Source organism: Eptesicus fuscus, chromosome 11 (assembly GCF_027574615.1).
Source record: "Eptesicus fuscus isolate TK198812 chromosome 11, DD_ASM_mEF_20220401, whole genome shotgun sequence".
NCBI lineage: Eukaryota > Metazoa > Chordata > Mammalia > Chiroptera > Vespertilionidae > Eptesicus > Eptesicus fuscus.
The window spans coordinates 87815282-87838890 of NC_072483.1; the positions used below are offsets into that span (position 1 = coordinate 87815282).

The 23609-nt window shown below is 41.0% G+C and overlaps 1 protein-coding gene across 1 annotated transcript; it reads left to right on the forward strand.

Annotated features, from left to right (window-relative positions):
- Positions 1 to 547: 547 nt before the first annotated feature.
- On the forward strand, positions 548 to 22555 carry GTF3C3 (general transcription factor IIIC subunit 3). The gene is made up of 18 exons (XM_054723396.1): positions 548 to 741; positions 1887 to 1998; positions 3298 to 3494; positions 4143 to 4266; positions 4578 to 4769; positions 5264 to 5429; positions 7434 to 7581; positions 8109 to 8181; positions 8908 to 9011; positions 9872 to 10043; positions 12174 to 12376; positions 12680 to 12781; positions 13379 to 13514; positions 15855 to 16092; positions 16640 to 16830; positions 18529 to 18653; positions 20747 to 20899; positions 21918 to 22555. The coding sequence occupies exons 1-18, from the start codon at positions 640 to 642 to the stop codon at positions 22038 to 22040; spliced, it is 2661 nt and encodes an 886-aa protein (XP_054579371.1). The 5' UTR covers positions 548 to 639; the 3' UTR covers positions 22041 to 22555.
- Positions 22556 to 23609: the final 1054 nt, after the last annotated feature.

Here is a 23609-nt window from a genome sequence, read left to right on the forward strand (position 1 = left end):
GAACATCTTTTTTTTTTTAAAGGGGTTTACCTTTTTAAAAAATATATATTTTATTGATTTTTTTACAGGGAGGAAGGGAGAGGCACAGAGAGTTAGAAACATCAATCAGCCACCTCCTGCACACCCTTGACCGGAATGGAACCTGGGACCCTTCAGTCTGCAGGCCGACGCTCTGTCCACTGAGCCAAACCGGCCAGGGCGATCGGGAGCATCTTAACGCAGAATTTCGGGAAATGATCTAGATGAGAGAAAGTCTCTTTAAGGCATTGTTTTGTTTTGTTTTGTTTTGTTTTGTTTTGTTTTGTTTTTTCCCATCCCCTAATAATAAGTAGGAGACTTGAACCTGGCCGCAGGCGAGGGCGGGGTGCAGGAAGGGTCCCGCCGGAAGGTTTCTCCGGAAAATCCCGCCGGAAGGAAAGGCCCGCCAGCGCCATCCGGAAGGAGGTGGGGCCAAGCGCTCGCGCGGAACCCGAGCTCGGCGGCTGCGGCGCAGGCCGGGCTCATTTCCCGGGCGGACGCCGGGTCCCGGCTCTCGGCGTCCCGGCTCTCGGCGTCCCGGCGCGGGGTGGGCGCTGGGAGGCGGTGACCCGTCGGCTCTCTCTCCCGGTTCCTGGGGCTGCCTGTCCGGGCCTTGCAGACATGTCGGGGTTCAGCCCAGAGCTCATCGACTACCTGGAAGGGAAGATCTCCTTTGAGGAGTTCGAAAGGCGGAGGGAGGAGAGAAAGGCCCGCGAGAAGAAAGTGAGGAGACGCGGGGCGAGAAGGCCGCTCCCGTCCTGTGGCCCCGAGGGGCTGAGAGGGATGTGGGGGCCCAGAGGACCCCTTCGCTGTGGGGGGCGGGCCGGAACCCAGGCCCCACTCTCCTCCCTGGGCCAGGGTCCTCTTAAAAACTCCCCCACCCCGAGCTCTGTCTTGTTGTGAGCTCTGCTCCGTCTCCCTTGCCGGACTGGCTCCTGGTTCCCTGTGGGCAGCTCGGCGGGGCCGTCCGGGGGGCCGTGGGCGGGCCGTGCGTGGTCGGCGGGGCTGGTTCTGGCCTCGCTTTGCCGCTGAGTGTTTGTGTGACTTTGGGTCGGCAGCTCACCTCGCTTCTTTAGGTCTCAGTTTCTCTGTTTTTATTTTATTGTTTTTTAAAATTGCACAAACTGGCCCGTTTTTTAAATACATTTTTATTGATTTCAGAGAGGGAGAGAGAGAGAGAGAGAGACATCAATGATGAGAGAGTCACTGATCGGCTGCCTCCTGCACGCCCCCCACTGGGGATGGAGCCCGCTAGCCCGGCCTGTGCCCCACCGTGACCTCCAGGTTCACAGGTCAGCGCTCAACCACTGCGCATGCCCCTCGGGCAGTTTCTCTGTTTTTTAAACAGGGATTTGAGGTCCCACTTCTGAGGAGTCTCCCAATGGTGTGATGTCATCGTCCACACACACACACAAAAAACACAACGTGAATTTTCTTGTCTAACAAAATCTTCACTCACACATAGTTTCCATACTTAGGAAGAAATATCTGGGTTTTCGGTATATTCTCATTTACTTGAAGTCCGAGGGAAAATGAAATGGCACCTTTTGAAATTGCTCGATTCTTTCCTAACTCATGCAGCGAGTAGCGCCCTGTCTGTTCTCATTTCAAAAGCTAGGACACCACGTGCAGATTAACAGGAAATCCCCAAGCTCTGTGTCTTATTATTTTTTACAAAAGACTGATTGAGACTGAGACGGAAGCACTCCGTAAAGCTTTGACGGCATTGAGGTTTAGTTTGCACGTGCTGCCCGTGTGTCCAGCTCAAGTTTTACGTGAACAGAGAGTGAGGCAAATGCCCTGTTTTCAGCGGGAGAGAGCGCAATCTGCATTAGCGTTGGGAATCATTAATTTATTTCCAATCACAGCATCTCCAGGGGAAAGGAAAGCCTTCGGCTGAAGAAAACCCAAATGACTCCGAAGTCCCGTCGTCATCGGGAATCAGCTCTGCCAAAGCCCAGGACGACGATGCCAACGAAGGTGCGTCCCGATGGCCGGCCCCCTGATTAAAGGTTAGGGGCACCCAGTAGCCCTCGCTGGTCTGCCCAGTGGACAGTGTGGGCCTGGGACGGGGTTCCGGTCAAGGGCATGTACGTTGCCAACCTCAATCTCTAGTGGGGCCTGTAGCAGGCAGCCAAACAATGATTCTCTCTCATCATTGATGTTGCTCTCTTTCTCCCTCTCCTTCCTCTCTGAAATCAATTTTAAAATGTGTGTGTGTGTGTGTGTGTGTGTGTGTGTGTGTGTGTGTTTTAAAGCGTACCTAATTTAGCAAAAACATTTTTCATTGCAGTGGCATTCTGTTGTTGATTTCCTGGTTTGTTAGGAGCATAGTGCATATAACAGGTGCTCAGTAAATATTGAGTTACTGAATATGGGTTATTTTTGTGGGAAAATGTTTCACATTGATGTCAGTGTTTGGGAGCCTTTTAGATTTATTTTTTTCTCATATAAAAGAAGTATGTCATGTTATTTCTCATTTCTGAAGTAATAATACTATTTTAATATTAAATAGTATTGCACTCATGTTGGGGTCAGATAATTATTCTAAATGCATGTAAGTCACAACGCATTTGACCCTCAGAGTAGCTCTATCAGGCAAGCATTATTAACCCCTTTTTACAGTGAGGGAATTGAGGTCCATAGGACTTCAGGGACCAAGGTTACACATCTGGTGAGAGACGGAGAGGAAGTTTGACGCCAGACAGCTTGGCTCTAGAAGCCTCACCTAGAGCCAGTATGCTATCCCACCTGGTTCTCTACCACCTGGTTCTCTACCACCTGCTTCTATCCCACCTGGTCCTGTCCCACCTGGTCCTGTCCCACCTGGTGCTATACCACCTGGTGCTATCCCACCTGGTCCTATCCCACCTGGTCCTGTCCCACCTGGTGCTATCCCACCTGGTGCTATACCACCAGGCTTATTTAGTTCTTAGGTCTGTGTCTTAAAATTCCATTTTTTCCCCTCTCTGCTTTCAGTTGTTACTGTGTACACTTCTGATTTCCCGTTTAATTTTACTTAGGTGAGGCCCAAAGATGAGTAGGCAATTCCTACAGAGTAACACACATGCTTTATGACAGCTTTCTTTCTTGTGTTGTTTTTGGGGAGTGCTCATTTGTCTGTGTGTTGTTGTTTTTTCTTTTTGTTTTCTTTTGCTTTCAAGTTTTAGGGTAGAAATTTGTCTTTCAAAAATACTGTTTTTTGGTTTTGCTTTCACTACTGAATGTTCTAAAGCTTCCCTACTCCCTTTCCCTCAATTTCAATGTGTCTTTCTTCAGGAGAAACATCAGATGGAGTTAGTAAGTCAGTTCACAAGGTCTTTGCTTTCATGCTTGGAGAGAATGAAGATGAGGAGGAGGAAGAGGAAGAAGAGGAGGAGGAGGAGGAGGAGGAAGAAACACCTGAGCAACCCACCGCTGGCGATGTCTTTGTGTTGGAGATGGTGCTCAATCGTGAAACCAAGAAAATGATGAAAGTAAATTCTTACTTAATTTGGTAATAGAAACAGAATGTAAAAATGTGACATTGAAAAAGAATTCAGACTATAAGAAAGGAAAATCTATGAGACAACTAATGTTACTGGTTTCTTGTGTTTCATTTAGAGATTTTTAAAATGTAAAACCTTAATTATTTCATGTGTCAAAGTGTACCATAGTTTTGCTGTTAAAAGGTTCATATTGATATTTTTTACAACTTCCATCTGAGTAGATAGAGTTGAAAGGAGGGTCTTTAGAATTGCATCATATACATTCTCTGGCATGTACATTTATTTTGCAGTTCTCCATTTGTTGCTTATTCTAATGAGTAATATAAGTAATTCCTGATCACTTTGGTTTTGCTTTCTTTAAATATTTAACTGTGTTTTGAACTTTCTACTGTAGGAAATTTTGTTGTTTTTTTGTTTTGTTTTAATTATCTGAGGTGCTTATTTTGGAGAATATCATAGAATAATTTCTTATTTTCTGTGATTGAATTTAGCCATTTGGTCCTTAGGTCTGAGTGTAGATTAAAACGTTTTAAAGAAGACTTTCGGTTTTGTTATGGTCTGTATTTATTAATGTGGTTGGAATGGAAACCTAAGACATCACTGTATTTTAATCAGTGTCCTTTTCACTCTATGCAGGAGAAGAGGCCTCGGAGCAAACTTCCCAGAGCTCTGCGAGGGCTCATGGGTGAAGCCAACATTCGCTTCGCTCGGGGAGAACATGAAGAGGCGATTTTGATGTGCATGGAAATCATCAGACAAGGTGCTGCCTGGGGATTGTTGGCAGTGCAGTTTCCCTTAGCAAAGGGGTTTTCATGAGGGGAGCATGGTGAGAGTTTTCATGAAACTACACTTTGCTTAGAGAAGAGAATGCTTGAAAAATGCCAAAGTGTGGGAATTTAATAAAGCAGATATAATCTAGTGTTTATTCTAAATTCCATTAAGTAGTTTATATAATTCTAATAGAGTTACTTAAATAGTTTATGTATTAGTAGAAGGATCCATACATAATTTGATGTTAGCTCAAGCCTCTTCCCTCAGCCAATGGAATTTTTTCTTTTTAATTCATTATAGCTCCCCTGGCTTATGAGCCATTCTCTACTCTTGCCATGATATATGAGGACCAAGGTGACATGGAGAAATCACTGCAGTTTGAGTTGATTGCTGCACATTTAAATCCCAGTGACACTGAAGAATGGGTTAGATTGGCAGAAATGTCTCTGGAACAAGACAATATTAAGCAGGCAATTTTTTGCTACACAAAAGGTAATTAAAATGTTTTTCTCATTTTTTATAAAATGTTACATAATCAATTTCTTGATAATTATGCTTGCTATTTTGGGGTGATGTTAGTTGAAATGTATTTGTTCCTTGTATTCTGTTATATCAGAGGTATTTGGGGTTCATCTGTTTTCATGTTTATCAGCAACTTTATATTATGAGCTAATACTGCACAAGTTAGTGTAAGAACAGAATGTTTATTTTCCCACCAAGACCTAGATTGGTTCTATGCTATTCCTTGAGGGCTCATGTCAGACTGGAGTGACCAAATGAAGGTTAATACGATTCAAGTTCTGTCTGGTCTTAGGTCAAACCTAGGTGAGAGTTCATGGAAAGGCAGATGTTTTCCCAAATAACCAGCTCAGTTGCAGAGGCGAATTAGTTTATAGAGTGTTTACTAAAGCTTCCAAAGAGAAGATGGGTCACACGCAGGTACCATAACTCCATTTTGAGAATACTCTGTCTTTTTTTCTCTTTAGCTCTTAAATATGAACCTACTAATGTCCGTTATCTGTGGGAGCGATCAAGCCTGTATGAGCAGATGGGAGATCATAAAATGGCAATGGATGGCTACAGGCGCATCTTAAACCTTTTGTCTCCATCTGATGGAGACCGGTTTATGCAGCTGGCTAGAGACATGGCAAAGTAAGTTTGGAGTGAATGTATATAAATGCTGTTATTAATCACCATAGTTTAGAAATCAAATCTACATGAAGAAGAATTTACTTTTTATTGAGGTTTTGCTTCTTGTATTTTATAATCTGCTTACATGGAGAGGTGGGATGGGGTTTTTGGTGTGTGTTTTTCCAACCCAACTGTGTGATTGCTTAGAAAAATGCGTATGTACAATTACCTTTCAAGTGCTCGGAAGCTTAAAAAGGAGCATGTTTTGAAAGGATGACTAGGCTCCCAGCTTTCCATAACTTATTTGAAGTTACATACATTGGCAGTAATATTCTTTTAAACTATTGCAGATGTGCTAGTGAAACGTTTGTGATCTGGGATCTCCTGAATCGTTTTATCTTGAGCTAAGAGTAGAATAACATTTTAAGATGCAAAATTTTCTTTGTAGTTATCATCTACTCCTGACTTGGCATATATTTTATTCTAAAATATTAGTCCAACTGCATTTACTTCTCTGACATGCTGTACAGCAAAACAAAGCAGGACACTTTTTGAATAAGTGATGCCTTGTGGTGTGCTTTCTATTCTAGAGACACCTATTATAGTATTTCAGTCTAACGTTAACCGTCTTCATATGGGTATCTTAGGGTTAGCCCTGTTAATTCCAGGGCTGTTGTCATGCAGATGCTTACCTGTGAACTCACCCCCTGAGCTCCCAAGGATGGATTATGTAGGCATACTGGAAGCATTTTAGGAAATTGGTTAAGGCAAGGCCCAACCCTAAATTGATCCTTGATGTATATGATGAGCATTGAGGATCTTCCTAAGCTATTTGTTATTTATTAGATATCTAGCTATCACAAGTGCTAATCCAGTAAGCTCCTACTTTATGAATTATTAGTACATTTGTTTTCCTCTGTATATTTTATAGTCTTATTGGGACAGGGTAGTGATGAACAATTCTGCCATTGCCTCAGAGGTCTTTGCTAAATGGAAATCTTGTTACTTTAACTTTTGATTGTTGAAGCTTTCTCTCAATCTCTACTTCCCTACCAGAAATATTTGTTGAATATAAAGTATGTGTTAGGCACTGTACAAGCACCAGGAGATCCAGTATTAAATGAGTTTTAACATTCCCTGCCCTTGTGGAGTTTACATTCTAGTTGGGGGACATAGGCAGTGATCAGATGAACAACTAAATACATGGTATGTGAGGTGTTGATAAGAGATATGAAGAAAACCAAAGCAGGAAAGGGGGATAGGAAGTTGAGGAATAGGAGTGTGCTATTTAAGTAGGGTGATTGGCGGAGGACTCATTCCCTGTGTTATGGTCACACTGACCTGAAAGTGCGCCGAAGGTGGTATGGAGAGATGTTAGGGAAGAGTGTCACCGGCCAGGGAAATGGTGAGAAGAGAAGCAGTCTTCTTTAACATCATAGTCAGAGCTGATTCGGAGAAGATGTCCAGTGTCAGTGAACATGTCAGGATTGCTGACCACCCCGTGGCCCGCTGGAGGCTAGTGGCCACTCATTTAGAATGAGTCCAGTCAGCAAGGGCAGCTGGTGGTGAAGAGGAGGTATATTTGGAGTAACAAGCAGGTATACTAGTACTAATATTTGGAGTTTTATCACATGATTTTGGTAAAGGGAGAGAAGGGCAGGGGTATTAAGGAGATGCACAGGAAGTAATCATAATGCCGGACCACGAGAAGGAGGAGAGTGAGGACAGGAAGGGTGCAGAGACTGTGGGGCGGGGTAGGACCAGTGCTGTGGAGAGCCCCTGGAGGAGAAGAGTTGGTGTTGGGCTACAGAGGGATGAGTGGATGATGTGGGGAGCAGTGGGAGAGAGGTACTTGACATTGACATTGTTATGCTGACATTGGACATCTTTCTCTGAATCAGCTCTGATTATGATTTTAAAGAAGACTGCTTCTCTTCTCAAATTTTAAGAAAATGGAAATCAGCTACAGGGCCTAAGCAAAGAAATGCATTTTATAATCTATCCTTTTGTCATTTACCTTTTTAGGAGTTACTATGAAGCCAATGATGTTACCTCAGCTATTAACGTAATTCAAGAAGCTTTCTCAAAACACCAGGGCCTAGTCTCCATGGAAGATGTTAACATAGGAGCTGAACTGTACATTTCTAACAAACAGTACGACAAAGCTCTGGAGGTAGGAACACGTGTTTCTCTTTAGGTTTGAAACTCATTTCTGTGTTCTAGAAATGTTTATAAATTGACAGTTTCTCATTTTAGTTATGTATGTTACTTATGTGCTAAATTCTGTAAAGAAATATGTATGGAAACATTCCTGATTCTATACTGATTCCATATGAAATATAAAATGTAGTTTTCACCTGGTAAAAGCTGTCTTCATCACAGGTGGCAGACATAGCTGTACTTCAGGGTAGCAAGACTCAGCCAGACTAATTGCTGTCATTCACTTCTTAACCTGTTGGGGAAAGTTGATTGCTTTGATACAGGAATTACATGTCTTCAGTTAAGCATTAGTTAAAATGATGTAAAAATATTAATGTGTCACAGTGGTTTCTTATATTGAAGAAGCTTACTGTTGCTTTTTATAGCCCATTTATATGTTGTAAGGAATATTTGAATTAACTGTTCAAACCTTTGCATTGTGAAGAGGTTTTTCACACATACCTACTGTATTATTTTCTCTCCTTCCTTCAATTCTTGTAGGTAATTATGGATTTTTCTGGAATCATGCTAGAAAAAAGAACTCCGGAAGAAGGCACTTCAGAAGAGAATACAGGTTGTAGTTTCTCTTCCTGGAAAGTGTATAGGATCCTCTCTTGTTCATTTTAAATTTGACAGTTACCATTTTCATAGCAAGTTTTCCCAAGAAGCATTTTTTCCTAAGAGAGATATCACATCTTTTTCTTGTGATTATTCACTTACACGTAACCTTTTCCAAAATATTCAGTCCCTTTTATTCTTCAATACGGCCATTTGAACATGGCTTTTCTACTGACCCAGGGTCTTTTTAGTGCTACATAAAGGAAGACTGGGTTCCTGAACAGCTTATCAAAGCAATTTACTTTTCCAAAAGGACTTAAAATGCTCTCTACTAATTTACCTTAAACTTAAGCCTTGAGAAAATTCTACTTCTATCCCTTTCTCGCTCAGCTTCTTTGTAGTGAAGACTAAAAGAGGCTATTGAATTCAAGAAGAAAAGAGAGTTCATATATCCTTGTTTGTCTTTTAGTCTTTTTAGTTCTTTGCAGATTTAAAAGAAAGTGGGGGAGTTTATGTAGGATTTACATATTAGGAAAAAAATATGAAGGATAATTGCTACCAAAAGACACACTGAGGAGGGGTAAGTACCCAGGACTAGAGCTGGCCACATTTAGAATGGATACAGAATCATTTGCTTTGAATTAAGTAAATGAGATCTTCCATAGAAGACACAGTTTGCTTCGTTTGACCACATTCTAAACTTGCACATAGGAAGTGTTTTGCCTGTCTGTCTGATCCACAGCTGGTGAGAATGTCACCTGCACTATACCTGAGGGGGTGCCAATAGACATCACGGTGAAGTTGATGGTCTGCCTTGTTCACCTCAACATCCTCGAACCACTTAATGTAAGGAACGTTAAGATCTGTACTTGAGATTCTTCAGATCTCATTCACAATGATTCCTTTAGATGACAGGAAATTGTAATTTGACCCTAGATTTCATATTTCTCAATAACCAGGAAGTCACTCTAAGCTTCTTCATGTGGCTGTCTTATAAAAGTTAAGAGTGTTTTGGAACTGGGCTTATAATACTTCGTTTTTCTTTTAAAATAAGAACAGTGCAGAGATCAGAATTTGAGATTGGGTCTTTTGGACAATTGGTAAATTCTGACAGTATTTCATTAAATTTCTAAAAATGGGCATTTACTTTGCAGACTTCAGGATAGGTATTGAATAAAATATACAAATCCCTGCCCACAGGAGTCTTTTGTCCTGATGGGTAGATAGATAATAAATAAAATTAGTATGTGAGATAGTAGGATGTCAGTTGGCGATAAGTGCTCTGGGGGAAAATCAAACGGGAGAAGAGAAGGAATGTTGGGGTGGGAGGAGTTGCAGTTAGAAACAGGGTGGTCAGGAGAGGCCTCCCTGAGAAGGACACGTGATGGTGGCCTAAGGAAGTCAACCTTGCAGTGTCTGAGGCAGAGTGTGCTTGGCTTGCCCGCGGAGGGGCACAGAGCAGCGCCGCCTCGCTGCTGCCACCTGCCTTATGCAGGCCTCAGGGTGGATGGGGGACAGGGGGTGGGCAGCAGGAGCTCTTGAAGAGAGGTGCAGAAGCGAATAGGAAATGGAGGATTGAGAGCTGTTTTATGAAGCCTTCTCTTCAGGCTTGCCCCGATGGCTGGTGTGTGTGCGGAAAAGAGAAATAGACGTGGATGTGCACATTTGTACTAAGAGTGACTTCAGGCGTGAATCTTGCGGTCTAGCCTCTCCTGACAACCCTGGTGGAACAGAATCCTGAAGACATGGGAGACCTCTATCTAGACGTCGCCGAGGCTTTCCTGGATGTTGGGGAATATAGCTCTGCGCTTCCTCTCCTTAGTGCGCTGGTCTGCTCCGAAAGGTACAACCTCGCGGTGGTGTGGCTTCGGCACGCAGGTAATGCTCCTCTGTGGGCGGAGAGGGTTCGTCGTATCAGGAGACAAGAGGGTAGTGATTGTTACACAGTGTGAAGGTCTTAGTGAAGGCGGTCTCAGGGCAGTTCTTGGAAAGCCAGTATTTTAAACGGTCTTGGTACGTCACTCAGTGATTGTCCCTCCCTGATGCTTTCCTGCTGCCAGAATGAGACGGGACTAGCATGTTCCTGTTAAAAATACCTTAACTAGCGCTGCTTACCTGTCTGAATCATCGCCTCTGCTTTCTAGGTCGGCAGATTTGGGGTGTTCTAATTTTTTAAAAACTTTTACAGATTTATATTTAATATGTTATTTGGGGGAGAAGAACATATTTTCAAAGCTCTTTGAGCAAAAAATAGGCTCACAATTGGGTTTTATCTGTCATTTTATTTCCAAGTCCACACTAATCAGAAATAAATTACTTACAGCAGAAAAAAATAGCTTAATAAATACAACTAAATCTCTTCAAGAAACACGAAAGCCAAAAATATTCTAATAGCATTTCCTATTGAATCAACACAAAAGATGCTTTAAAATGTGAATAGTCTTGTTTAAAATACTGTGTGATGGCAGAATGTCCTAGTAGTTCTTAAATATTACATATGCAAGAAAGTTTTCTATCACTGGAGAAGCCTTGATTGACATTTTTTGGTATTTTGAGACATACAGAATGAAATAGTAAAGAGAGCACATAATAATGAAGGTGACAGTTTCCTGGGTAAATATGGATACAAATGTAATATACTCCCATAAAGCTATGGTATGTGTGGTGTTTGGATTTTAAAGACATGAGCAGAGAGCAGGGATTGTTATTGCCTTCCTAAGGCTGGAAGATTGAACTTGCTCCTGTTACTAAGAGTAGGTATTTCAAATCCTATTTAACGCTGAGCATGATGCTGATACATGCTGTTTACATTTTGAGCCTGTGTCGCTTGACCTGAGTGGGAGATAAAACCTCAGAATCATCTAAAAATCATAAAGAAATTCAGGCTCATTATATAAGAGATCATTACAGGAATTTAATGCTTATAGCATAATAACAAAATACCTTTAAAAGTGAAAAGTAAAAAAGGACAAATGCTATTGTGATGATCCATCCATAGTAAGTAGTCTTCCTTTATTAGCAGAGGTTAGCCTAAAGGTGATAGGAGGGATTTGAGGAATTTGAGCTTTGAGAAAGCAATTGGGCAATGGCATCATTTTAGCATATAATTGCAGTGAAAAAGGAAAATGATGAAAAGGGCCTAAATAAGTGCTGTGGCTATTAGGTGGAGAGGAGAAATGCTACAGGGATTTGTTTTCAAGTTTAGATGGTAGAACTTAATGATTGACTGGCATAACGTTTGAAGAATGGGGCCCAATCACTTCACCTCTGAGAACTTACCCCAAGGAAATAATTGAGTGAGGTGAGGGGTTGGGGATCACAGAGCTCAGGAGCCGGCAGTAACAACGGTGAGGATGGGGAGGGGAGGGGAGTCCTGCCTGAGGTGCGGCTGTTCCCCAGCGAGTGCTCATGTGCCATGGGAGAGGGCACTCGCCCTGTCAAGTCCACATTCTTCATAAGAAGCTAGTAACTTGGGTTTCAAAAAATCCTAATTTTAAAAAATGTACACTTTATTGTTTTTAACAGCACTGTGGCCAAACAAAACACATCAGTAGGTTAAATTGGTCCACCAATTTGTGAGCTCTGGCTTATATACATGAAGATGTTTACTGCAGTTTAGAGTAAAAAAATTGGAAATATCCTAAATGTCAAATAATATGATTAAGTAAATAATCTATTTAATTGGCTACTATAATCATTCAAAATGCTGCTGAAGACGGGAAAATGTTGAAAGCATAATGCTAAGTGAACAAAGCAGAGTCCTAAAGTACTGTGTAGGCTGATTACATCTTTGTAGCAATTTGAATTTAGTTAGGAATTCAATGGATTGGTCAATCAGTAGGTAGAAATTAGAGCCGACAGTTGTTTTAAAGTGCTAGAAATATTCATACATATTTTGGTTATAATTCTTTTGATACTGCTAAACGGTTTCTTTAAAAATGGGGAAATAATGTTGGCAAGCTTAGCAATGTGTAGTTCATGTTTGTGTGCGTTCCTTGGGCCTCCTAGAATGCCTCAAGGCCTTGGGCTACATGGAGCGCGCTGCTGAGAGCTACGGCAAAGTGGTGGAGCTGGCCCCCCTGCATCTGGATGCGCGAATTTCCCTTTCCACCCTGCAGCAGCAGCTGGGCCGGCCCGAGAGGGCGCTGGAAGCCCTGGAACCCATGTACGACCCAGACACGCTGGCGCAGGACGCCAACGCTGCGCAGCAGGTAGGCCGGACGCAGGAGGAAGCTTTTCCGGGTGCGTGTGGTTCCCAGCTCTCTCCTCGTGCAGGAGGTCTCTGCGGCTAACACCAACCTCCACTTCAGTGTATTAAGTTCAGAGTTTGGAAAATGATTTTGAGTCTGAAGTTTCAGCCACTCATTAGACACTGTAAATTGCAGTTTCTAAAAGAATGCATCTAATTATAGTGAAAGATCATAAAGCAAATGTTCTTAAGCTTTGGTCTCTAAGACAAAACACCTGAGAGTAAAGGAATCTTGTCACCGACTGTCGTGTGCTTATTTATTTAGGAGCTGAAGTTACTGCTTCATCGTTCTACTCTGCTGTTTTCACAAGGCAAAATGTATGGTTATATGGACACCCTGCTTACCATGTTAGCCATGCTTTTAAAGGTGGGTGGTGATCTTTATGTAGCCTTCCTGACTCTTTCAATGGTTAGAAAATGACTTAAATAAAGGTTATAGCTATGTTATAACTCTCTTTCACTCTATTAAACTCAAAGTAAAAGTCAGATAGAGACAAAAGACCTAGAGATTATGTAATTGAAAGTCTGCATGAAAGTATAAACTTAACTGTAGATTAAGTGAAAAAGATCTTTGCTAGTCCATATTTAGAAAAGTGAGAACCACAGCTTTACTGGTTATTGGCCCAGTACACACTACCTTATGCCAAAATTGTTCACTTTGCAAAAATGTTTTCCAGGTTATGACATCCTGTGTGAGTAGAGCATTTTTGCTGGGAGGCGGTATGTGGGTGTTTATGTGTGTGATAACATTGATATGAATTGTCCTCTTTGTGAGTAACAAGACCCAAATTGCTTTAGTAAGAAAAAATGTCTATTCAATCTTTTTTAGATGTTTATATTCACAGTAACTTGGTCGAATTTTTCCTTACTTAAGAATCTTTCAGGCACACCTATGTTACTTGTGGCTCATAGATTTTCTTTAAAAATTTTATGACCAAAAAATGTCAAATTATCTTTAATTCAGGTAGCAATGAATAAAGCCCAAGTCTGTTTGATATCCAGTTCCAAGTCTGGAGAGCGGCATCTCTACCTTATTAAAGTGTCACGAGACAAAATATCAGACAACAATGACCAAGAGACAGCAAATTGTGATACCAAAGGTAATTACTTTTCATTTGCTTTATTACATAAAACTTGGCTGAGTTGATAAAAAGACTCAAGAAGTAATACCTGACAGTAGTACGCTAATAGAAAATATACCCTTTTCAAGTAAAATGAAATTTTCTAATTGAAATCCTTCAAGTATAATAAACTTATTTGGTGTTTAAAGAAAAAGCAAGGCCATATGTAAATAATTTTTTTAAAAAATTAAAAGGAAAAACTCTGCTTAGTTTTTCTGTTTAAAAAAAGTAAAGTTTTTAATTTTGACTTTAAGAAGAAAATATACCTCATTTTAAGGAATTTGTGAACATTAGATGACAGTGCAGGTTACTGTGTTTGCCCAGTCACTGCAATGACATACGTCCCATTCTTCGTTAAATTCATTTCTGACCAATGCAGCAATCGTCATAGAAATTGAAAGTAAGTTGCTTTAACTCAGTCTCAAATAACAACTCTAAAAGGCATCTATTTTTAGCTGGAAAAGCATCAAATATGCTTAGGTGAGGTTATCACTTACAGACTTTGGAAAAGACCTAGGCTATAAACTAAAGATATCTGGCAGAAAATTATTTAATTATTAATTCAGTAGATATTTACTAAATCTTTTTTTGTTGTTGTTAATCCTCACTTGAGGATATTTTACTTTTCCCAATGATTTTTAGAGAGAGTTGAATTGAGGGAGAAGGAGGGAGGGAGAGAGGGAGGAAGCGGGGGAGAGAGAGAGAGAGAGAGATCTACATCGATTGGTTGCTCCCACACGCACCCTGACATGGGACTAGGGGTGGAACCTGCAGCCCAGGTGCGTGCCCTTGACGGGGAATTGCACCCGTGACCCTTCGATCTGCAGGCCGAAGCTCTAAACACTGAGCCAAACGGGCCAGGGCTGTTAAATCATGTGACCGTCATGGCCGTGTGCCACAGACAGGGTTTCAGAATCCGGAAGAGCTGAATCTGTTGGGATGAGGTAAGGATATAAGGTCAGCAAGGTGCTGCCTGGGAGAGTGAGGGCAGCTGCTCCTTGTCCAGCTCAGTCTGCCATCTCCAGCTCACGGACTCTGAGCTCAGGGATTTGCACTGTGTTTCCTTAGGTCATATTTTCTCCATTCTGATCTTGCCTATTTTCTCTTTCAGTATTTTCTCATTTCAGGCTCATTGTTGATTATTTCTTATGCTCATAAAGTTTCTGTTGTTTTTCTTTGTTAGTTAATTTTGTTATGGTAGTGATCACATTACACTGCGCCTGGATAGGATGAGCTAGGCCCAATGCTACATACATCTTGGTTCTCTGATTTTCTTCACTTGTTTTCTCATAGCCATGTTCTAATATTGCTCTATTCTCTTTGTAGCAGTTATATTTAAAGAATGTGTAATAGTCCATTGAATAGCAGTGCCATGATCTATTTACCCATTCCCTCATTATTTGTTTGATGTATGGTTGCTTCTGGTCATTTTCTTTTTTCAAATATGTTTTCATTGATTTTTTTAAAAAGAAAGAGGGAGAGGGTAAGAGAGAGAAACAGAAACATCCATGAGAGAGTAACATCGATTGGCTGCCTCTTGCACACTCCCTACTGGGGATGAAGCCCAAAACCCGGGCATGTGCCCCAACTGGGAATTGAACCAGCAGCCTCTCAGTGCATGGGATGATGCCTAACCAACTGAGCCACACTGGCCAGGGCTGATAATTTTCTTTTATAAATAAAAATGTAGTGAGCCTCTTCATATCCATAGGTGTATCTATATTTTTGACTAGTTGTTTAGGATAGTTTCCCAAAGGGAGAATTACTAGGTTAAAGACTAAAAAAGTTTTATGGCTTTTGATACTTCTCAAGGGTTATAAATAAAAGGGAGGCATCTTACTGACAAATAAGGGAATGAAGGAAAAGAGAATTTTAAAGCAAAACAAAAAAGAAAATCGAGACAACAAAAAGGTCGAGGACAACCTGAATCTCAGAGTGTGGATTTGAGGTCCTTTGCTGAGCAAACATTTGAATCGCTGTATGTGCAGACTCTCATCTGACCTCAGTCCTGGAAAGCACACTCGTCCTGCCGGGGCATCCTCAGGCGTGAGAAGCACCGAGGAGGTAGCTGGACTTTGTAGACAAGTCAGAGTGAGTGCAGATTTGCAGGAGGCAGAGCAGAAGGGGGTGGAGTCGGAGTGGAAACAGGCCTCTGCCCCTTCTCGTCATTGTCACAAGAGTGCTGGCAAGAATTTAGGCCCATTGGACCGTGGTGATTAAATTTACCTTTCCATCAGTCATAGGGATGCTGTTTTCTGATACTGCTGTTTCTGGAAATACATACAGTATTCTAACTGATCTCCATTGGTCTCATTTCAGCAATATTTGCTGTCCTCACGAGTGTCATGACCAAGGAGGAGTGGTGGAACCTCCTGGTGAAGGCCATATTCTCCTTGTGTGAGCTGTCCCGATTTCAGGAGGCTGAGTTACTTGTGGATTCTGCATTGGAATACTGTTCATTTTATGATGACAAACAAAAACGCAAAGAACTAGAATACTTTGGTCTTTCTGCTGCAATTCTGGACAAAAATTTCAGAAAGGCATACAACTATATCAGGTGACTTTCCAGTGGCTGATTTCAACTAGATTCTTTGATAGGGCTTATTTCCTTCCAGTTAGTTTCTCGTGTTCAAGGGTTAATATGCTGTTTATTTTAGCTCTCCTGTTGCCTACTGGTTGATTCAGTTCACTGGTGAGTCCCAGAGGCAATATATAAGGGCGTGTGCGCTCACATACTTAACCTCTTGTGCCTCAGTCTCCCCATTTATAACATGGACATCATGATGCTACCACTTCATAGGATTATTGAAAGGATTAACTGAGTTATAAAGTTTTTAACAATGCCTAGCGCACATTATTATTACAGTGTTCATTGATCTGCAGCTGTAGTGGAAAGGGAGATAAAAAGTGAAACTTAAGCCACTTGGTTCAGTTCTGCATTTGCTGGGAGAATCTTTCCGTGTGTGAAAGGGTTTGCTTAAATAAATCGCAGTGGTCCTTTTGGGGGGATGGTACATGGCAGTGTAGGTGGGACAGCACTGAAGGGTTTCATTCTTACAAGGAGGAAGGTCTTCTCTTTGCCTCACGTTGTCCTTCAATTTCAGGATAATGGTGATGGAGAATGTGGGCAGGCCGCACCTCTGGAACATGTTCAATCAGGTCACCATGCACTCCCAGGAGGTGCGGCACCACCGCTTCTGTCTCCGCCTGATGCTGAAGCACCCCGAGAACCACGCCCTGTGCGTCCTGAATGGACACAACGCCTTCGTGTCCGGCAGTTTTAAGCACGCCCTTGGTAAGTGTCCTGGCACAGGTCCCTGCCGAGGATGAGGCCTGGTCGAGAGCCTGGCCTCGGGTGCAGAAGCCTGGCTCCAAGCAGCAGTCCAGCTGCGAGTTACCCTCCCTCCGCTCCCCCTGCCGCAGTTTCTTCATCTCTGAAACGGAGAGAACACTTGAGCCTCCCTTGTAGATTGTTGTGGAAATTAAGTGAGTTAATACAAAGAACTTAACACACTGCCTGGCACATACAGTAAGTGGCTGTGTTAGCAATCTATAATAATAAAAGCATAATATGCTAATTAGACCGGGTGGCTGAACGACCTTCCAGACAAAGCTGGGGCTGTGAGGGCTGAGCCCCTTGCACGAATTTCGTGCATTGGGCCTCTAGTAATAATAATAATTAATATTACTTTTTCTTATGAAGTTTTGGATTAAAAAGGCTGAAGTCTTAGAATTTATTTTAAAGGTCAGCCATTCTCCTTACTTAGGCGTATTTGTTTTAAAAATGATTTTCATTAATTATAGATATTTTGCCACCTGATTTTTTTTTTTTTTTTGCCACCTGATTTTAATTTGCTGTAGTACAAAATAGGATTTAAGATTTGCTGATAGTTTATTCCTTTGGGAGAAAAGTCTTTATCTCAAGATTTCTTTACATAGTGCTTACTAATGCTAATTAAACGCAGGGAAAATTCATTAATCATGTGTAGCGAAGTTCTATAGTAAGGAATCAGAAGAAACCAAGTAGGAAAATACCTACCCAAAAGCTTACAGTTAAAGTGAGGCCTGTGTCTCCTCCTAAAAGCTGGCGTTGCCAAGTGCACTTCTGAGTAAACTGTATGGCTGGTGTTGGAGCATCAGATATGGAAACTCTTCCACTGGGTGTGCTTTTTGGAATTGTTAGTTTAATATTAAGAAAATAGAAAATACAGATTAATTTTATTTTTCTAAATTTAGGAACCTACAGAAGGTAAGAACAGACAGTCCAAATGGCAGTCTGCCGTCTGTGTTGCCAAAGAGACTTGATGGTGCCATTCCTTCCGGAATGGGAGCTGGGAGGAGTAGAGGTTTTATCTGTGCATATGATAAATTATGTGTCATCTTTTTGTAAGAAAAATCTATGTAAATTTCCCTATCACATATCGGTAAGCCTTTGACATGAGATAATTGTACATGTGGGTTACATGGAATTCACAAAACCCAGTCTTATTTTATTATTTGATACATATAGCTTTTCTAAGGAAAAACAAAGTAGTTGCTACATTTATAAAAACAACACCCATTATCTAAAAAACAAAATTATTTTTTCACCTCCATGGTCCATTACATTTGATTTTTTAAAAGAGATAATTTTCCAAAAGAAGTAATCAAAAGACACATTCCTCCATTGCTCTTTAAATAGATTTAAGATCATAAGCTAGGTTTATGATCACAATTGATAAATTACTTACTTTGGAAGTATGATTCCACATGAAGATGTCTAGTTGTACCTAAAAGAAGGTTATTTTTAGTTACTCATGTTTAATCTTTATGGTTAGGATACATTCATGGCTAAATCCTTCTAATTTTGTTACATGTTTTTAAAAATTGAAATTTGCGTATGTTAACTACCACTAATGTTTGTTTACCCTTAAAATGTATTAGAGTAAATACATTTGAAGAAATAAGGAGCTATGTTCTCGTCACACCATCTGCTACCACTGCTCTTTTCCAGGCCAGTATGTGCAAGCCTTTCGCGCCCACCCCCATGAGCCTCTCTACAGCATCTGCATAGGCCTCACCTTTATTCACATGGCCTCTCAGAAGTATGTGTTAAAGAGACATGCTCTTATTGTGCAGGTAATTAATTTGGACTTCTCGTTATGTGGTTGTATATTTTTTTAAAATGAATAAACTTAATGTGCTTGTTATCCTGCTTCAAAAGTAATTCCTGCTAATGCCCTGGCTGGCGGCTCAGTTGGTTGGAGCGTCGTCCTGTACACCAAAAGGTTGCTGGTTTGATTCCTGTCAGGGCACATACCTAGGGTGCAGATTCAATCCCCAGTTGGGCGCGTACAAGAGGCAACCAGTTGGTGTTTCTCTCTCACATCCATGTTGTGGATTTGCTTAAATCCCTCAATTCAACTCTCTCTAAAAGCATCGTACCAGTGTTTTTCTCTCTCTAAAAGTTAATATTCTCGGGTGAGGATTAAAAACAAACAAACACCTGCTTAATACATGTGTTGGGAATTCCCAACCCCCTATTCCTCTGTTCAGCCCTCGTGAATTCAACACCTACAGGTACTCCTGTATATGTGTGTGTATCCTGTCTAATAAAGAGGGGATATGCGAATTGACCCTCAGCTGTCGCAAAGATGGTGGTGCCCACAGCTAATGAGGGAATATGCTAATTAATTTTTAAAAAAAAAATGGCTAAAAGAATGCCTAAATTAAACTAATGATAATGGTTAAAACTGGGTATTGGGGTTCATTATGTTTTTTTTACTTTTATGTATTTGAAATTTTCTATAATGAAAAAGTAAAACAAAAAAAACCCACCTAAAAACCTGAATTTTTCCTTTTGGGGTATTTATTTGTAATACTTTGTCTACATCTTCCTCTAAGCTTCTTTTTCTTTATTACTGGGTGCTGTTGCTGTACTAAACAATGAAGAGTTGTTGATAAGGTGAACAGATGTGGACAGATGTGTAGTGAACACCCACTGTGCTAGAGCAGTGAGTGAGCACACAGGCAGAATTCCTTGTCCTCATGAAGCTTACAGAGTTCATAGGTAACACTTGATGGGGAATTTTTATGGGTTAACTCAGTATTAAATAGTTAAATTATGAAGTTTTTAGGCCCAGTAGGATAAGAATTTATGTATAGCACGCCCTTGAATAACGTCTTGTTCAGCGTCGTTTCATTATAATGCTGATGACGTGCTGTGGGAACTATCTCGGGTTTACCTCACGTGGCCTCTGATAGAACTGGTTTCCTTACATGTCATTGCTGAAAGTTTCGGAACCTCAACATTAAGTGAGGACTTACTGTACTTCAGTGTAATTTGGAAGCTAAATTTGGAATCACTTTTAGAGTTAAATAGTAGGTTTTAAATGTAGGGAGAGAGGTAAAACAAGAGATAATGGGTAATGGGAGTTGGTTGTACTAATCTCCCTTATGGAGGTCAAACATTTTAAGTTCTAGCCTCTCAAATTACTTGATTATTTACTTACCGCATAGGACACTTGCCCTGCAGTTTGTAACTTCCGGTGGATGCTCGAAGTTGCGGCTGCATTACAGGGGAGAGTGGATGTGGGAGAGGCAGAGGCACAGCGGCTGTTCGGACGCTGTGACCACGAGGCTGCATGCTCTCTGCAGTCATTTTCTCCAAAAGCCTTTCAGTCAGAAGCGTTCAGGGGCAAACACCACCACCCAGGCTTTTGGGTTTAGAGGTCACTAAGGTCCTAAGAGGTAACTTCGGAAAGGTTCCATTGACTGAGGAAGGTTACGTATATTCCAGTGGCTTTGCTCCTGAGCACAAACCTCTCTAACTTACCATTGAAGGGCTCAGATTTTGTATTCTGCTCAAGCTTTTAGACATGTATTTCAGACCAAAAGTTTAAGTTGACTGGCCTCCAATGCCACAAAAGCCAGTGTGAAGCCATAGAGCCACACATATGTCCTGTGTTTTTATAGGCTGGATCCTTGACAGCTAGTTGTAACATTTGGCTGTTTTCTATGGATATTTCTATCCCTAGCTTAAAAGCTCTTTCCTTACACCCTCCGGAGAGCTGCTGACCACGCGGTGACTGACACCAGAGTGCAGACAGGTGTTCTTTTCGGGTGCGACTGTGTCTTTTTTCAGTATTTGTGTTCCTGGCACCTGGCACAGAGTGGTTCATACTGGTCACATGAGTGAAGTATTGAATTGCTTGTCTTTCTCTTTTTGGTAGGGCTTTTCCTTTCTCAATCGCTACCTCAGTCTGCGTGGGCCTTGCCAGGAGTCATTCTACAACATGGGCCGTGGCTTTCACCAGCTGGGGCTGACCCACCTGGCCATCCACTATTACCAGAAGGCCCTGGAGCTCCCTCCGATGGTGATAGAGGTATCGTACCATTTTCTTCAGAAACTGAGGGGTGCAGCCAGCTCAGAGCTGTGGTCCAGGCAGTGAAATAAGTGTTAGCGGACATGTGAAAATGTGTTTTCCCTGATGAATCCATTCATGTAATAATGTTCAGCAACAAGTCCCTCTTTGCCATCCTGGCTTTATTCTCCATCAGCAACCACGTGGACATACATGACTTGTGATTCTGACCAGTTTAGTTATCCTAAGACAGCCCTGTGGCTTACAGGTAAGAGCTGGTAGACCTGAAGCCTGAATATTGAGTAATATAGTCATTGCTCATTTTCAAGTTCAAGGGTAACTAACACATTTCTTTCTAAAGATGAAAGACCAGTATTGATGTAGGTTTTTGTTTTTGTTGTTTAAGGTAATGTAGTATAGGGTCAAGTGTTGCCAGTGCTATGATAATCTGTGTTTGAAGTCTGCCTTTTATTTTAATTTCTGAAGAGAAGTACATGTAGGTAACTGTTTTCCTCTTGCTGCTTTTCAGTTCGTTGTCTGTGACCTTCCCATTCTTTCTGTGCCTCTGTGTTGGACAGTGCAGGCCTTTTTGCATCTGCTCACTTGTGTTATAATTTCTTTATTTTTGTAAACGCAGAAGGTTTATGTTTTTTATGAAGTCATGTCTCTTAATCTTTCTCTTCATAGTTTCTCCTTTTGCTGTTATACTTAGAATGGCCTTTCCTATCCAAGACTATATTATCATATTCAATTATTTCTTTTTTTTTTTTTTGCGGTTTCATTGTTTTGCTCTTAAATCCTTACTGTTTCTGGAGTTGGGTGAGACCTTTTCTTAAATTACTGGTTAGACATTTAAAAATATTTGATGATACAGTTCCTATAATGATTATATCTAAGGTAGATGCATAATTTAGAATTATTTTTTAGTATTGTGAATTTTAACGGCTTTTGAACACTTAGACTTACAAAGCTGTTTATTTACCATAAAATTGCCCTGGTTGTTAGTTAGAAAAGTAACTCATTTGTGTTTTCCCCCTAGGGTATAGAGGTTGACCAGGTTGACTTACGAAGAGATATTGCCTACAACTTGGCTCTCATTTATCAGAACAGCGGGAATATTAGAATGGCTCAGAGGCTCCTCTACACCTACTGTGTTATTTAAGGCCCCTTCAACCAAGAAAGGGATATTGGGCAGCTGCTATGTGTGGATAAGTACTTTCTGTCTCAAGGCTTATTATTAACCCCAAAATAGTAATGGTAATTTTGGAATTATCTAATGTGTATTTTGTATTTAACATACCATAATGATCTTTTTTTTAAAGTATATTTTTATTGATTTTAAAGAAGGGAGAGGGAGAGAGAGACAGAAACATCAATGATGAGAGAGAATCATCGATTGGCTGCCTCCTGCACATCCCCTACTGGGGATCAAACCTGCAACCCAGGCATGTGCCCCGATCGGGAATCGAACCGCGGACCCTTCAGTCTGCAGGCCAACATTCTATCCACTGATCCAAACCAGCCAGGGCTCATAATGATCTTTTGGTAATTATGTAAAAATTATTATTTCTACAAGATTTTGTATATTGTCCTGTCATTTTCCTTTAGCAATTTTTAGTCCCCAGGCTGAAATGGACTGAAGTGACTTTTGAGTGGCTTGGAGTGGAATAGACTGATTTCTCATACTGTTTATTCATCTGTGCGTATGTTAAACGCCTGCTCTGTACCCGATACTGTGATAGACCAGAACACAGCAGTAAGACAGATGTGCTCTCTCAATACAATTCCTTAAATACAGGACTTGAGCACATGTTTATTTGTGAGAAATGTTTGTTACGTTTCTACATACATCATCATTGTCAGCCATTTATTACTTAGTGCCTGTTGCTATTGCAAAAGGTTGCTTATTAAAGCAAAGACATATTTCTGATGTCAGCACAGTTATGCAATTCACTTATCTGTAACAAAACGATTTAAAATGGTTAATGGTAGGAAGACAAATAATTGAGTTAATTTTTCCCTTTTCATCTGTATGTGTCTTAGCCACGTAGACTGAGACCTGGGAGGCTGGGCTTACTTCAGAACACTGTGCTCCGAGGCAGCTTAACCTTTTGCACTCGGATGTTGAGTGTGACTCGACACGGTTAGCATTAGATAAAAGAATCAAGAAAAAAGCAAGCGAGTGCAAAGGGTTAAAGAAATGCTTTATCAGTGTTTGACAGTGGCTTTCTGACAAAAAAGAGAGGATGATGCTCAGTAGCATAGCCTGGTTTCCATCTCCAGATCACTAGGGATGTAGGAGGGCTGGCGATTGTATATATGGAATAAAGTATTGTATGTTCTTGGATCTAAGATAACAATACTTGTTAGACATACTGTTGGTTTAATAACAGCACTTTAGAGTTTCTTTTAGGAGAAAATAAATGCTATAAACATGCATGTGGATTGTAACCTAGTTCAAGGGTGGGAGGAAATAAGCCTGAGACAGAATCAGAAGTGCAGTGGGCTGTTCACACTGTATTCATAGCCGAGAGCAGGATTTGTATGTGATAAGTAAAGTGTTATTGTCCCTCTGTGTGCACATGTATATGTATATGTAATTTAAATAAAGTATTTTTATAATGAAAGTGTGTTACTTCGTGTGCTTGGTAATTATTATAATCCCGTCTCACATCTGAGACTGAGCAGCATGTCCAGGGTCACTAGCAAGCTTCCCCTTACTCGGGTCCTC